The sequence below is a fragment of the Podarcis bocagei genome (genome assembly GCF_964188305.1).
Source record: "Podarcis bocagei genome assembly, chromosome: 11".
Lineage (NCBI taxonomy): Eukaryota > Metazoa > Chordata > Lepidosauria > Squamata > Lacertidae > Podarcis > Podarcis bocagei.
The window spans coordinates 37165872-37178890 of NC_138136.1; the positions used below are offsets into that span (position 1 = coordinate 37165872).

At 38.9% G+C, this 13019-nt stretch overlaps 1 protein-coding gene across 1 annotated transcript in view; it reads right to left on the reverse strand.

Annotated features, from left to right (window-relative positions):
• Positions 1–1109: 1109 nt before the first annotated feature.
• The window catches only part of LHFPL2 (LHFPL tetraspan subfamily member 2), a 63703-nt gene continuing 51793 nt past the window's right edge, over positions 1110–13019 (reverse strand). Inside the window, exon 3 of the mRNA XM_081213227.1 lies at positions 1110–6145. Within this exon, the coding sequence (XP_081069353.1) occupies positions 5889–6145 (257 nt within the window). The 3' untranslated portion in view covers positions 1110–5888. The remainder of the gene's footprint in view (positions 6146–13019) is intronic.

The following is a 13019-nucleotide window of genomic DNA, read 5'->3' on the forward strand; positions in this document are numbered from 1 at the left end:
GAGATTGAGTGTATATAATGATTGGACAAAAGAACGCCACAGTGACAACTAAGAGATTGGCTTGTACTAGTCTCAGGCTCCCATAAATATGGGCTCCCAAAAACCTCATTTTTGTCTTTTGGAGCTATCCAGCCAGATGGCCAAAGGTACTCCCTCATCATCTACTCTGCAAAGAATTCTGTGCATGCTCCTAAACCCAAGACTGCTCAAGCAGGTAACCCATATCAAAACTAAATTGAACTAAGCTAACATGTATCTAAACTAAACTAAATTTTTGCTTTCATTTCAAGTATGTTTGATTTGGTGCCTTCATTTTTCTTCCTCCCTCTCTCAAATAAATGTTTTTTTTTTTAAATACTTTGGACATCTGGCTTCATTGGTTTAAAAATGAGTTTTCCTCACTAAAATATTCCTCATGCATGGTTATTGAGATGTCTAGGAATATTTCACAAGGTTTTGTTCAAGTTCTTTATCCACAGGTCTTTGGGAAGACAGGTTGAGTGCTGCTTTTGATATGTTTTCCCTAGAGCTGGCCTGAAAAGGCTCCTTGAGAGTATGTCTCTGAAACTCACTAAGCTTCTGGCCAAGGTTGTGCTAGGAGATGTAGTCTAATTGGTGGAAACTATCAGTAGCTACTAGACATGGTCCAAACACTTACTGCAATTTCACCCATTTCTCCTAATTACACCAACAATTTTTAGTTATCAGATTGGTACTAGAAAATACAACTGTTAAATGCCTCCAACTGATTGCCTTTGTTCTCTTTCTCTTTTGGTTTTCAATGGTTACAACCAACAGTACAACTATTCACTGGTACAAAGTTACCTGCTCTTCCTTTCGCATTCAATCAGAAGCCAATGGCAATCTCATTCTTGTAGTTCCTCTCCTGTTGCATGGATAACTTGGCTTGTGTGTCTTTCAGGAATTATTAAGTAATTGGATTTATATTCCTCACCTTCTTCCAATGAGCACTGAGTGGCAAACACATCACTATTAATACAATTTAAATTTCTAAAAAATACAGATTAAACCAAACTTTAAAAACAACTGTATGCTCCCAAACTAGTAATATCAGGCTTGTCAAAATCAGAAATGATTTCTCAGAAAACTTAAAGGGTTAATAACTGTTTATTAGGCAAAGAAATTACTATATTGTAGACAAATTAAATTAGCAATACAGCTCAACAACATCCTTTACTATGTTTAGCTGACTATAGAGCTTCAAACATTCCTCTCTTGTTCCTTTTATGTTGATGAGCTTGCTACTTGCTAAACAATCCTTCACATTTAGGCTATAAATAAGTAGGCCTGGATTTCCCAGAGTTCAGGAGATGCTGGAAATCCATCATTCCAATTATTGTTAACCCCACTTTCATTCCAATGAGGGATTTTACAGGACATGGTTGGCATCTGATAAATATGAAATAGAATTAGTTTAGCTGTATTTGCCTTTGGAATACCTTTGTCCCTTTCAACCTCTCTTTTTCCTTATTGTTATTGCACATCTCACGCCATGTGAATCTTTAAATTTTTACCCTCTGGAAAGCAGTGGCACATAACACAATACAGTAAATGTTTACAAAAATGATTCAGCCGCAGCTATTTAAGAAATAATTTGTTAAGTTTTGTTTACACATTTTGAGCTGTTTAGAACACAGGTTTAAAACACAATTTCTTGAGTTAATATAGCACACACTAAGAAGCATTCACATATATGTCATCTTGTGAAGGCAAAATACTTTATAAAAAGGGGTCCTTGCAGTTTGTTTAGAGGTAAAACTCAAAATCTTTCTTAAGCCACAGGATGTAGTCTGGAAAACTTTCAAGATTCCTTGTACATAGATTTAAACCTTGTGACTGGCAATAAAGCTTCTATCCAAGGAAACACAAAGCTGTGTTGATAGCAATGGGTGTAAAACCATGCTGTAAGTTTTCTTGGAATTATGAAATATTTCTTGGAATTTATGAAATATAAGTTTATATGAAACTTAGGATATATTTCAACCATAAGAAAGATGCATTATGCCATGTAAGGAATGCCAGTGTTTGGTTACTGATGTGCTTATTTGCAAAAGAACGGGCTGAACTATTTCAGTGGCTGAAATCTGAACTATGCCATTGGAAATTTTGTTTAAACTAGATTTTCCTTGAGTTCTCTCCCTCTTTCCACAATACTGTAATATATAGCCTCACATAAGGAATTGTGCCTGCGTATTACTGAGATCGGACTTTCTGGTAAGCTTTCCAGCAGAGAAAATGCTTGTCCCTTTAGAGCTTATTACAATACATGATGGGCAGGACTCGGCTTGTTTTTGACCATGGAACCATTCATACCCGTGTTTTATAGGTAAGCAACAAATACAAGTTCTTGCTAGGTGGTAGCTGTAATAACACAGTAAAGCATCATCTTAGTAGGATGGGATGTTAAATTCATTTTAAACTTCCCAATTATGTGGTAAGATTTGCCAGGGCCTAAGTTTCATAATGCACACACTTCTAGGTTACTGTGCTTTCAGTCCATGTTATTATAGAAACTTCACTTATAGTCTGCAATTCTGTGGCTCATGTACATTAGAATGTAGAGTTTATAACTAGACCAAATGCCACTTGAGTGTTGGTTAAAGCTGTATCTACCATACTGGATTTTGAAATATTAGCCATTGCACAACTAAAGAATTATTTTACCTTTTAAATCATTGTCTAAAACACATAGGATTGATCCATTGCTCAATCATATGTGCATGTGATTTATTTTTACAAAGCAAAAAAGCTGCTGGTTTTAGATACATACCTGAGTCATAGGAAGTGTCTTAGAAGCATTCCCTCTATTACTTTCCAACAGGAGTAAAAACCTATTTGCAAGGAAGTTCTTGCCAACTGCAGCTTTTATGATTTTATTTTAACTGCTGTTCAATTCAACGTGGGGGGAAACTTTCTCTTTTTTAAGATGACATTTTTTGCTTTAAACACTGCAGCACTTCAGTGTATTGTCTAAAGTTGGCATGCTCATTTGGAACCCTTACTAAAAGGGCAGTTGGAAATGTGAGAGACCAAGTAAATAATGGTTTGTTACATCAATGAATTCCTTAAAACACTTTTCAAGAGCCCCATATACTACTAATCTGTTCCATAAAAGCTTTAATTTCAACTGTGCACACTCTCACTCTCTAAACTGTGCACACTCTCACTCTCTAGACACATTAATTTCTGATTTTACCACTTCAATTCTAGGCTGGAAGCTGTTAGTTTGAAATCCCATGATAGTTTCCCTAGAGAAAGAGATAGAAATCTTAGTGTTATCCCTCAATTACCTTCAAATGTTTGTATCTCAAAAATCAGTATGGAGGTTAAGTGCAAGAGCAACTTAACAATAAATGGGGAAGAGATGTGAAACAAATTATTGAACCAGCACTCTTCTTTTTAACAGCTCTTGCTCTTATCGCCAAACTGCCATTTGGGGGAGAAGGAAATTAAAGAAAAATTGTGAGAGCAATTGTATTTTTAAAAGGGGGAAACAGAATGCATATTCTGACTTGGAGTAACTACACACCTGGATCACAGCCACAATAATTACAGCAGTATTCGGGGGGGGGGGCAGCTTCAGATATAAAAATTATCCATGTGAAATGTGCCAAGATCATATCCTGTGATAAAATTGATTCTGCCAAACAAATATTTCATTAGCCCTGTGTCCTTATTGAATATGCATTATTTTTAGAGCTAAAAAGGTTAGCTCTAATTGAACCTCACTATTTCAATCCAGAGGTTTTTTGCTGCTGCAGTACCAAAAAGGAGAGCAAACTAAAGAACATCAGCATGGACACTCCATGTGCATTAAGAGGGAGCCCTTTTAAATAGGAGAAGCCCACCATGTTCTAGAATGAGAGAGTCTTCCTCAGACCTGTGCAGCTTGTGACCTATCAAGCCAAGCATAGTCCACAACTGTGTTTTGGTTACTAGGACCTGGCAAACCTTTCTTTATGTGCTACCTGCTTAAAGCTACAAAAATGAACAAGGGTTGTTAAGCACCTGGCAGAGACACAAAAGTAGGCTGCATTTGGCTTGGGTCGCAAGTAATCTACCACTCTGCAAACGATGGAACAGTGTTTACAATGTTTGGGTTTTCAGGTTAGGTGAACTTGGTTGTTGGTAGTTGTTTTATAAGACCCTATCTTTATAGTAGGAAGACTTACTGTTGTCATCACACTTCTAAAGTCTTAATGCATGTTTGTATTAATCATAATGTGTGTGGGTAGTGCATCACCCTTTTATGCTCTTGCTAATTGGAATGTCCACAAGTTTTTGAACAGGAGAAATTGTGGAAGAAGTAGCAGCAGCTCTGCAAAAGAAAGCAAACTTTCGTTGTCCAAGATAGTGTCTTAATCGGCACTGCTGGTACTGAACATATCAGCATAGTTGGTAATACCCCCACAAAATTTGTATGTACATAGTTGTTACTCATTTTTGTAGCAGTGGTTAAAGAAGCAGCAGCCATGCACAATAAACCTGAGTTAGAGGGGTAGATACTCTAAAATACATTCCTTGTTACTGGAAATTTCAATTTTCTTAATTTTAGAAGCTATGGTAGACATAAGTGGTTATCATTAGTGGTTTTGATGTAAATTTTTAGTCTAGCATCTTGGCCTCCAACTGCTGCACGTTCTTCCTATCAAAAGGTAAAATATGAGAGATCAAAGTTAATAAGGCTAATCTGATACATGAACATCTGAATATTAGCCATCAGTTAACCCGTCATTATGACAGCACCATTATATTTTGTTTTAATGGGTTTCAAAAATTCTTAGGCTTGTAGAAAAATTACAGAAGTGTATGTATGCACTGTCTTGCAGAAAAAGATCACCTCTGGAAAATCATTGAGCTGATTATAATCATCAGCATGCAATATAGCTGTAAAAAGATATTTCAAAAGCATCAGACCTTAATAGAGTCTGTCCTTAGGTGATGATGCGGCTATTTTAGGCACATAATCTCAGGCAAGATGAACGCAATGGCACTGTACTTGGAATGGCGAGAAGAGGCATTGGAGGTACCCTGTGGGCACCGGTACTCTGCTTGCTACTGTCCTTGAAGGTGGATTAAGGTCTACACTTCCACTAGGAGGTACACCTTTGGGGCCTAAGTACTACCATTACTACTTCCTAAGACTTGCTTCACCTATCTACATTTATACAGCTAAATCAATCGCATATTACTAGTACTACCTGTGCTTATGAGCCCAAAATAATTTAGCTTTCATTCTGGCGGCTGCTGTATACTGTACTTGTTCTGACTACAGCAATCTATTTCACATGTTTACTGGGCAAAGTATTGCTTACAAGCCCCAGCCTATGAAAATCCCTTCCTTGCAAGCTTCATTTGGAATCCCTGCATATTTCCTGTACCCAAGTTTTCCCCATGTGCTATTTCAACAAGATAGGCTTTTCTAAATGCATCCCGAAGAAACTGCTGTAGGGATGGCACCAAGGTGACATCTAAAACCTTTGAACTTGAAGCCTGGTTACATTATCTTTCTGTACATAGTGGAAACATATTGACTTGTATTCAGCAATATCCTTCCAAGGATTCCTCTGCAATCCTTCATAGTGGTGAACATACAAGTAGAACTGAGCATTTCCAAAACCATTAGGCACTGTTCATACAAACTTGGAGCCAACAGCATGTTGTAGCATCCTTCCACTGCAGCCAGGTGATGTGAAGCTGACAAAGTAACGTTTTCTTCTTATGCTGCTGATAGTCCTCCATGTCTATTAAGTGACACTATACTGCTTGAGCTCCAAAAGGCTTTTGTGTGTGCCTTGGCATCAGTTCATTTAGAAGTCCACTTAGAAGCCAATTCTGCTGAGACATGTAAAGGTTCTCTTGAGTCATTAAAGGAGACAGATAAGACTTTTCCCTTCTTCAATTTCTTCCTGTACTTTGTCACTGGAGGTGGCGATTTCAGCTTGGGCGGAGAAGACTGCGCAGATGAATGTCAGAACAGTGCCACCAATTGCAGTGTAGAAAGCCCAGCCCAGCGAACAGTCACCAAGTTTATAAGCCGAAGCATAATGTCCGCAATAGTCTATTGCCTTCTGACAACCCCAGCCAGCAGGGTATAAGATCAAGCCTAGGATAAGGAAGAGACCTACCAAGAAAAAGAAAGAGTAGTTAGAACAAAAGTGCAAACACATCACTGTAAACCAAACTGGCAAAAAAGGAAGTTTATCATGACAAAAGGGGAGAGGATTCAGTAACTACAATGCAGAATCACTTGGCCTGCAGGCTTAGGGACTGACAGGCAATGCACTGTTTATAGTGCAACTGTGGGTTTGACATCCTGAATGTAGTTGCTGCTATGAAGTAATACAAACCCAGCAGGACATGCCCAAATGGAGAATTATTACTAAATTTATTACTTGCCCTTCACCAGCAGATCCTAGGGTGGGTTACGGCAACATTAAATTCAGCATTAAAAACAGCTAAAACAAATTACAGTCGCATGTAAAATGAATCAAATGACAACACTGAAAAATGTTTACAGTATTTAACTATATTCCTATTATTCGTCCCCATCTCCACCGAGGATGAAGTTTTTTCTAAGTTATAAATCACAGCCAGTATCGGTTTGTTTCTTAGTAAATCTTGAGGGCAGGAACAGCTGTGAGTGCTAGTTTCTGTCTCATTCACGGCAATTAAGATTGTACATGCTCCAGCACATTACTGTTTCTTAATTATTGGGACAGAATGCCAGCCAGCTGAGAGAAACACCCCAGTATCCCACATTACATAAAGCTGCACTTGGACATATGAGAAGGTTCAAAATGCATCAGACCCTGTATGTAAAGTCCTTTAACAAGCATTTCTTAAACAAAAAGAGAGAACCTGGATTATCTGTAGCCTTTTATCATTTGGTTGGTTGCAAAACCCCATATGTGAATTATGTTCCAGTCTTAACATTAGGGATTTCTCTGTGTACTGAGTCAGGAACAGCCAAAAAACATTGTGTAGTGTTCCTTGCCAGTATGCCTCTGTCACTGAGACTATAAAGTATTGCTTCATCTTGGGCAGACCAGGATAAACTGGGCTTTCATCCTTCTGAGCCCACCAGCTGTGACAGACTAAACACCAGAAATCCCCTTCCTGATGTCATCAGAAGTTCCTTTGTCAGTGTGCTATACAGCATCATTTTTATGAATAGGAGATTTATTGACACAGCAGCCGTTTGAAAATTTCAATTTTTAGCACCAAAATTTCATTTGAAATGGCTTTTATCTATCAAAACCAGGATGCTTTAAAACTGCTCCAATGTAAGTGTAGCTTCTCTTACCAGAAAACATTTTATGCACACGTGTTAAAGGAAAACAAAACTTGAGCATAACCTCTGAGGGTGTATGTACACACCAAACATCTGTCTTATACCTTGGTGAGCTGACCCCAGAACTTGACTTCCCTGAGGAAAGGAGATGATGATTAAACTTGTGGTATAGCTATATCCTGGCTTGCTGTTTACCAGGGACCTGGCAGCTTTGGCGGAGGGACGTCTGTGCATTTTATCACTTCACCTAAAATTTGTTAACACTGGACAGATTGCTTCTTAAAATGTAGGCTATGTGCTCATAGTCAGATTCCTTTTAAAAAATTGGCTTCTGTCATCATTAATTCTGCATTATATGCATTTATCAGACAACTGAGTAAATAAGATTTAAATGCTTAAATGTTTGCTAGCAAATACCACAAGATACTACTGTGTGTTGCATTAACTTATTAGCACAGACTTATCAAACAGGTGTGTCCAGGCATCCATTCTATCCGTAAATCAAAGAATTCACTAAAGACAAATTTTAAGAAGCCAGTTTTTTTCGTTTTCCACCTTTATATCTGCCACTCAATTAGTATGCCTCTGTAATTTAATTGAAGAACATGAAATTACAAATCCTTCAATCCTTAAGTATTGAGGTACCCCCTACTTACTATTTAATTATCCCTGTGCAAGTCTTGTACAGTGCAAATGTAGGGGAGAAATGGAGTAGCTAATTAATTTGGTGCCTTTAATTGGACTCTCAGAGGCTGGAGGCAGCTTTGGAGAGGGTGTTCAATTTAAGTTTTGTGGAGGTACATCTGGAGGGGCACCTCCACTTTCCAAGTGATTAGCTAAAAAAGGATTAGCTTAAAAAAAGTTAACGCAGAGAGACACAATCCATCTCTCCAAAAACAGAAAGGAAAAAGAGAAGTATATTGTGCTCTAGACACAAATTAATAAAAAGAAGTTGTCCATATAATTTTGAAGAGAGGGGAGTTCAGTAGCAAGAGCTAAGTTCTAGCTTAGGTAGTTAATTGCCATGTGCCTTTTTATTTTGGTTTCAAAGGTTTTATTTGGAGCTCCAGGAATGTAACAAGAACTGTGGTTAATGGGATACGTCTAAGGAAACCTTATATGCAGGGCTTGAAGACAACAATCCTTTTCAATTGTTTGGCCCTAACATCTGGTGTTCAGATATGCACTGCCTCTAAACACTGAAGTTTCACTTAGCTATCAGGGCTAATAGCCACTGAACATAAGGAACAACATCATTGTTGAAAGCCAAAAACTCAAAGTTCAGTACTAAAATTCATCAGCGTCACACATCACTCTGCCTTGCACTGGATCTGAGCAATGTCAGACCAGCAGCAGTGGCAGCTTTGGAATAACATAAAGCAGATCCCCCTGGTCTGATCTTGGAAACAACTCCTTCAGAGAGCATGGTTACCCAGCTGTTTGTTTGGATAAGCCAGAAGCATGATATTTAGTTCTGACAGTCTCTTGTACAGTTACAGATAGGTAGCCGTGTTGGTCTGCCATAGTCAAAATAAAAAAATTCCTTCCAGTAGCACCTTAAAGACCAACTAAGTTAGTTCTTGGTACAGTGGTACCTCGCAAGACGAATGCCTCGCAAGACAAAAAACTCGCTAGACGAAAGGTTTTTCCGTTTTCGATTTGCCTCGCAAGACGAATTTCCCTATGGGTTTGCTTCGCAAGACGAAAACGTCTCGCGACTTTGTTAAACCGTTAAAACCGTGCTTCACAAGATGAAAAATTCGCTAGACGGCAAAACTTGCGGAACGAATTAATTTCGTCTTGCGAGGCACCACTGTATGAGCTTTCGTGTGCATGCACACTTCTTCAGATACACTGAAACAGAAGTTGCCAGATCCTTCTATATAGTGAGAAGGTGGGGAGGGGTATTACTCAGAAGGGTGGTGGGAATGGGAGACTAACTTAGTCTCTTGTACAGTTGTTGTTCTGCCACATTAAACAGCAGAGTATACTGGCAAAGATGAATGCTGTCTGCAAATCCAGAAATGACACCCTTGCATTTCCTACTGAAACAAAGGGGTGTTTGCCTGTCAAAAATGCCTCTGAAGAAAGCAGAATTGGCCAAATGGGATGGAGCGTCAGTGCTGTAGACAAGCAAGGACCATGCTGCATTATTAAAATGAAGGGGAAACACAGAAAACAGCTCAGAAAGTATTTTGTCTGTTTTCTTGTCATTTAATTGTAGAACGGGAAGGTCATTTAGCTCAATCCCCTGCAATGCCTAGCAGTTCAAAAGCACGTCAAAGTGCAAGCAGATAAATAGGTACCGCTCCGGCGGGAAGGTAAATGGCGTTTCCGTGCACTGCTCTGGTTCGCCAGAAGCGGCTTAGTCATGCTGGCCACATGACCCGGAAAAACTGTTTGTGGACAAACGTTGGCTCCCTCAGCCAGTAAAGCGAGATGAGCGCCGCAACCCCAGAGCCGTTCGCGACTGGACTTAACTGTCAGGGGTCCTTTACCTTTTTTTACCTGCAATGCGGGACTCCAGTTAAAGCATCCATAACAGATGGCCATCCAATTTCTGCCTAAAAACCTCCAATGAAGGAGAGTCCACCATTTTCCAAGGGAATCCATTCGATGTCATAGACAAGATACTGTATTTGGACCCAACTATACATGTGACACACCCATTCCTAAAAATGCAAACCTGATATAGATAGCTATTTAAATGCAGTAACTTAGTCAAGCCAATCCTAGGATTCAGCTAGATTGGTAAAGAAAAAACAATTTATATGTGTTGTATATGTGATATAACATTTTGCCACCAGATGGCAATGTGGAGCCCTGTTGTTTTCTACCTGTTTTTCCTGTTTAAATTTACAATGCTTTAAACTGAAACACTTATTTGATGTGTCTAGATCCAGCCCTAGATTTCAGCAATTGGCTGGAAATATTCAATAAGTTCAGCTCCCTGAATAAATACTTATAAAAGACAAACTAGCCAAAGAAAATGACAAAATGTGTTGGAAGGATCTGAAACTAAAAGCCGCAAGGACTGGTTGGCAACACCAGGGTTTTTCCAGCCTCTTTCCTAATTCAGTTGCATTTACAGAAACTTTACTGAAATTGGGTTCTTGGTTTTACCAACCCGAAAAACACCCACATACAGTGAGTCATGGGCAGCACAAAAATCATATGATTAGTCTGTTATTCTTTCCTTTGCATGCTTACTAGCGATTTTCAAATAGTTATTAGGTCTATCAAAAAGGATATCAATAATGCTGGACCAGTTTTCTGCAAAGAGCTTAATCACAGTTATGTCCTATCTTTTGCTAGCAGATTTTTGACAGAAAAGACCTTTATCCTCTTTTCTCATTCAAATTTATAGTGCAATCCTAGGAAAAATCACAAGTATGTCCCATTTAGTTCAATGATACTTATTTCCAGGCACATGTATATAGGATTGCAGGTTTAACTGAAGCTAAACGTTATTGAAATCAATGGTATTTTCTTGTGAGTAAATGTAGTCAGGAGTGCAATGTTAACCCACAGATGAAGACAAGGAAAGAAGAAAAGACACTTCACAAACTTTGTCATACATTGTCTTCATGACTATCACCTATACAAGTTCAGTCTTGCTCAGACTAAAAATGAAAATCACATGCAAAGTGTGTTGCCAAAAGGTTAGGGCAGCTGCTACTTTTCCTATAAGTTTTAGTTGCAGTCCTGTTGGCTGATCCTATGTTGTGCAGCATTTTCCTAAAACCATTCCAAAACTAAACTCAAGAAACATTCCAATTTGTCTTGCTGAGTGTTCCTCCATTACTGTTCTACTGCAGTGTATGAGCTAGGACAAGCCGTCCACGCAGGTGCCTGAGTAGGGCTGGTTAGAAAAGTTTTCTAGCCTGCCTCTTCTGGAAACTGTTAGGATTGCGTTGAGTCTCAGTCCTAATCTGACTCCTCTTTCAGATGACATGCCAAGAACGTGGAGGAGGCTGATGCATCACCAACTTGGCTAGAAAAACGATTTGGGAAGAAAGCCCTGCAACAGAGGAAGCATGACGAGGAATTGATTGAGCAACGACAAGAAGAAGCAATTTTATGGCCTCCTCTCAGGAGCTGTCTACCAGCTTTCATCAGCTCAGGCCCTTCATCTCCTGCTACATATAAAGGCATGTTCATTATGTATCTCACAGGGAGACTGAAGTGCATATCATACAATGACACTACACAGACTACTGCTCAGCCTGAAGTCTAAGCAAGCCCAGAGGCACAGGAGGTTCTAAGCTGCCCACTTTGCTAGGCAAAACCTCAATCTGTAACGGAATTAAAATAGTTACTGTTAATGTACTATCCTGTACTGTTTGAAATCGGCTCTACCATATTTCAATGCCTGATTGGCACATATACTTAGCATGAGCACACTTTTAGCATGAGCTCTTAGGCTCATTTCCCCTCCTCCTGCCCCCACCAAGTCTTTTCCCGAACTTTAACTTTCAGCAGTCATGCTGGAATGCAGCCATCTGAATACAGGAACTCATGTACCATGCTGTTCAAAGTGCAAATGTACTTGAGACAGTGTCAGGATTTCCACTATAAACCAAACAGCATTTTCCCAGAAATGGAGAAGGGCTGGCACTAATGGCTAAAATAAAATAATAATTAAAAAAACCCGCCAAAAACAAACCTAAGTGGAAACTTAGCACAAAAAATGCACTTGAAATATTTTGGAAAATATTTTGAGAGTAGTTTTAATATAAGCATGGAAACAACCTTTTTTAAAAAACAACCAACAACAACCCCATGTTATTATTTAATATGTATTTAGTTCTTTCAGAATATGTAGCACCTTCCAGAGTTTTATAGGCAAAAAATATTAAGCTTTGTGCCCCCAAGGAACTTACAGTCTAATATAATATAGAGAGAAATGGAGGCAGGAAAAAGAGAGCCAAGGGTAGCAAGGGATGAATGTGGGCAAATGCATTTAGTGTGCCTCTGAATCCCAGTCCCTAAACACCCAACTGGATACTACAGACTACTGATATTTACAGGCAGAAAAGAGGAAGCTATTATTACAATCAATCCACTTAAAATTAATTCCCTGTTAGTATTTTAGGAACAAAATTGCTCAAACTCAGGTTTTTCAAGTAATTCACAGCCTTTTAAAAATAGCTCCAGCACTCGCAAAAGATGCACAAATGACTGCCTGTCCAGCCCCTTTTGTTTGTCAAGCAGCAGTTACTGATCTAATGATATGGTTGTGTTGGTCTATGGCCCTTTGAAGCTGATGACTTATTCTTTCCTTAACAGTATGGCTTCTAAATGTTTACAAAATGAAGATTGCTGCTTCCCCACTTTAAGAACAGAAAGGAACTGTGAGCACTGGAGGATAACAGGAATCCCAAAAGGAACCTTTTAATCAGAAGACAGATTATTTGCAGACAGACTAAAAAGCTCCTTGGCCTAAGATGTGTGTGGGCTCACTGTGACTTGGCAGCCCTACATGCTCATGCAGATGGACTAAACCCTTAGAAGGACATTCTGTAATCTTCATTTTACGCACTATTTAAGTCACAGCCTACAAAACTGGTCAGAAATTCAACAACTTGTGTACAGTTATCTTCTTCCCACAAATTCCAGGAAAAAGATTAAATATTAATCATCACAATTTCTTTGAGATTTTAAAGATAACCTGGGCAGTAATCCTTACTAGGTAATTATCACT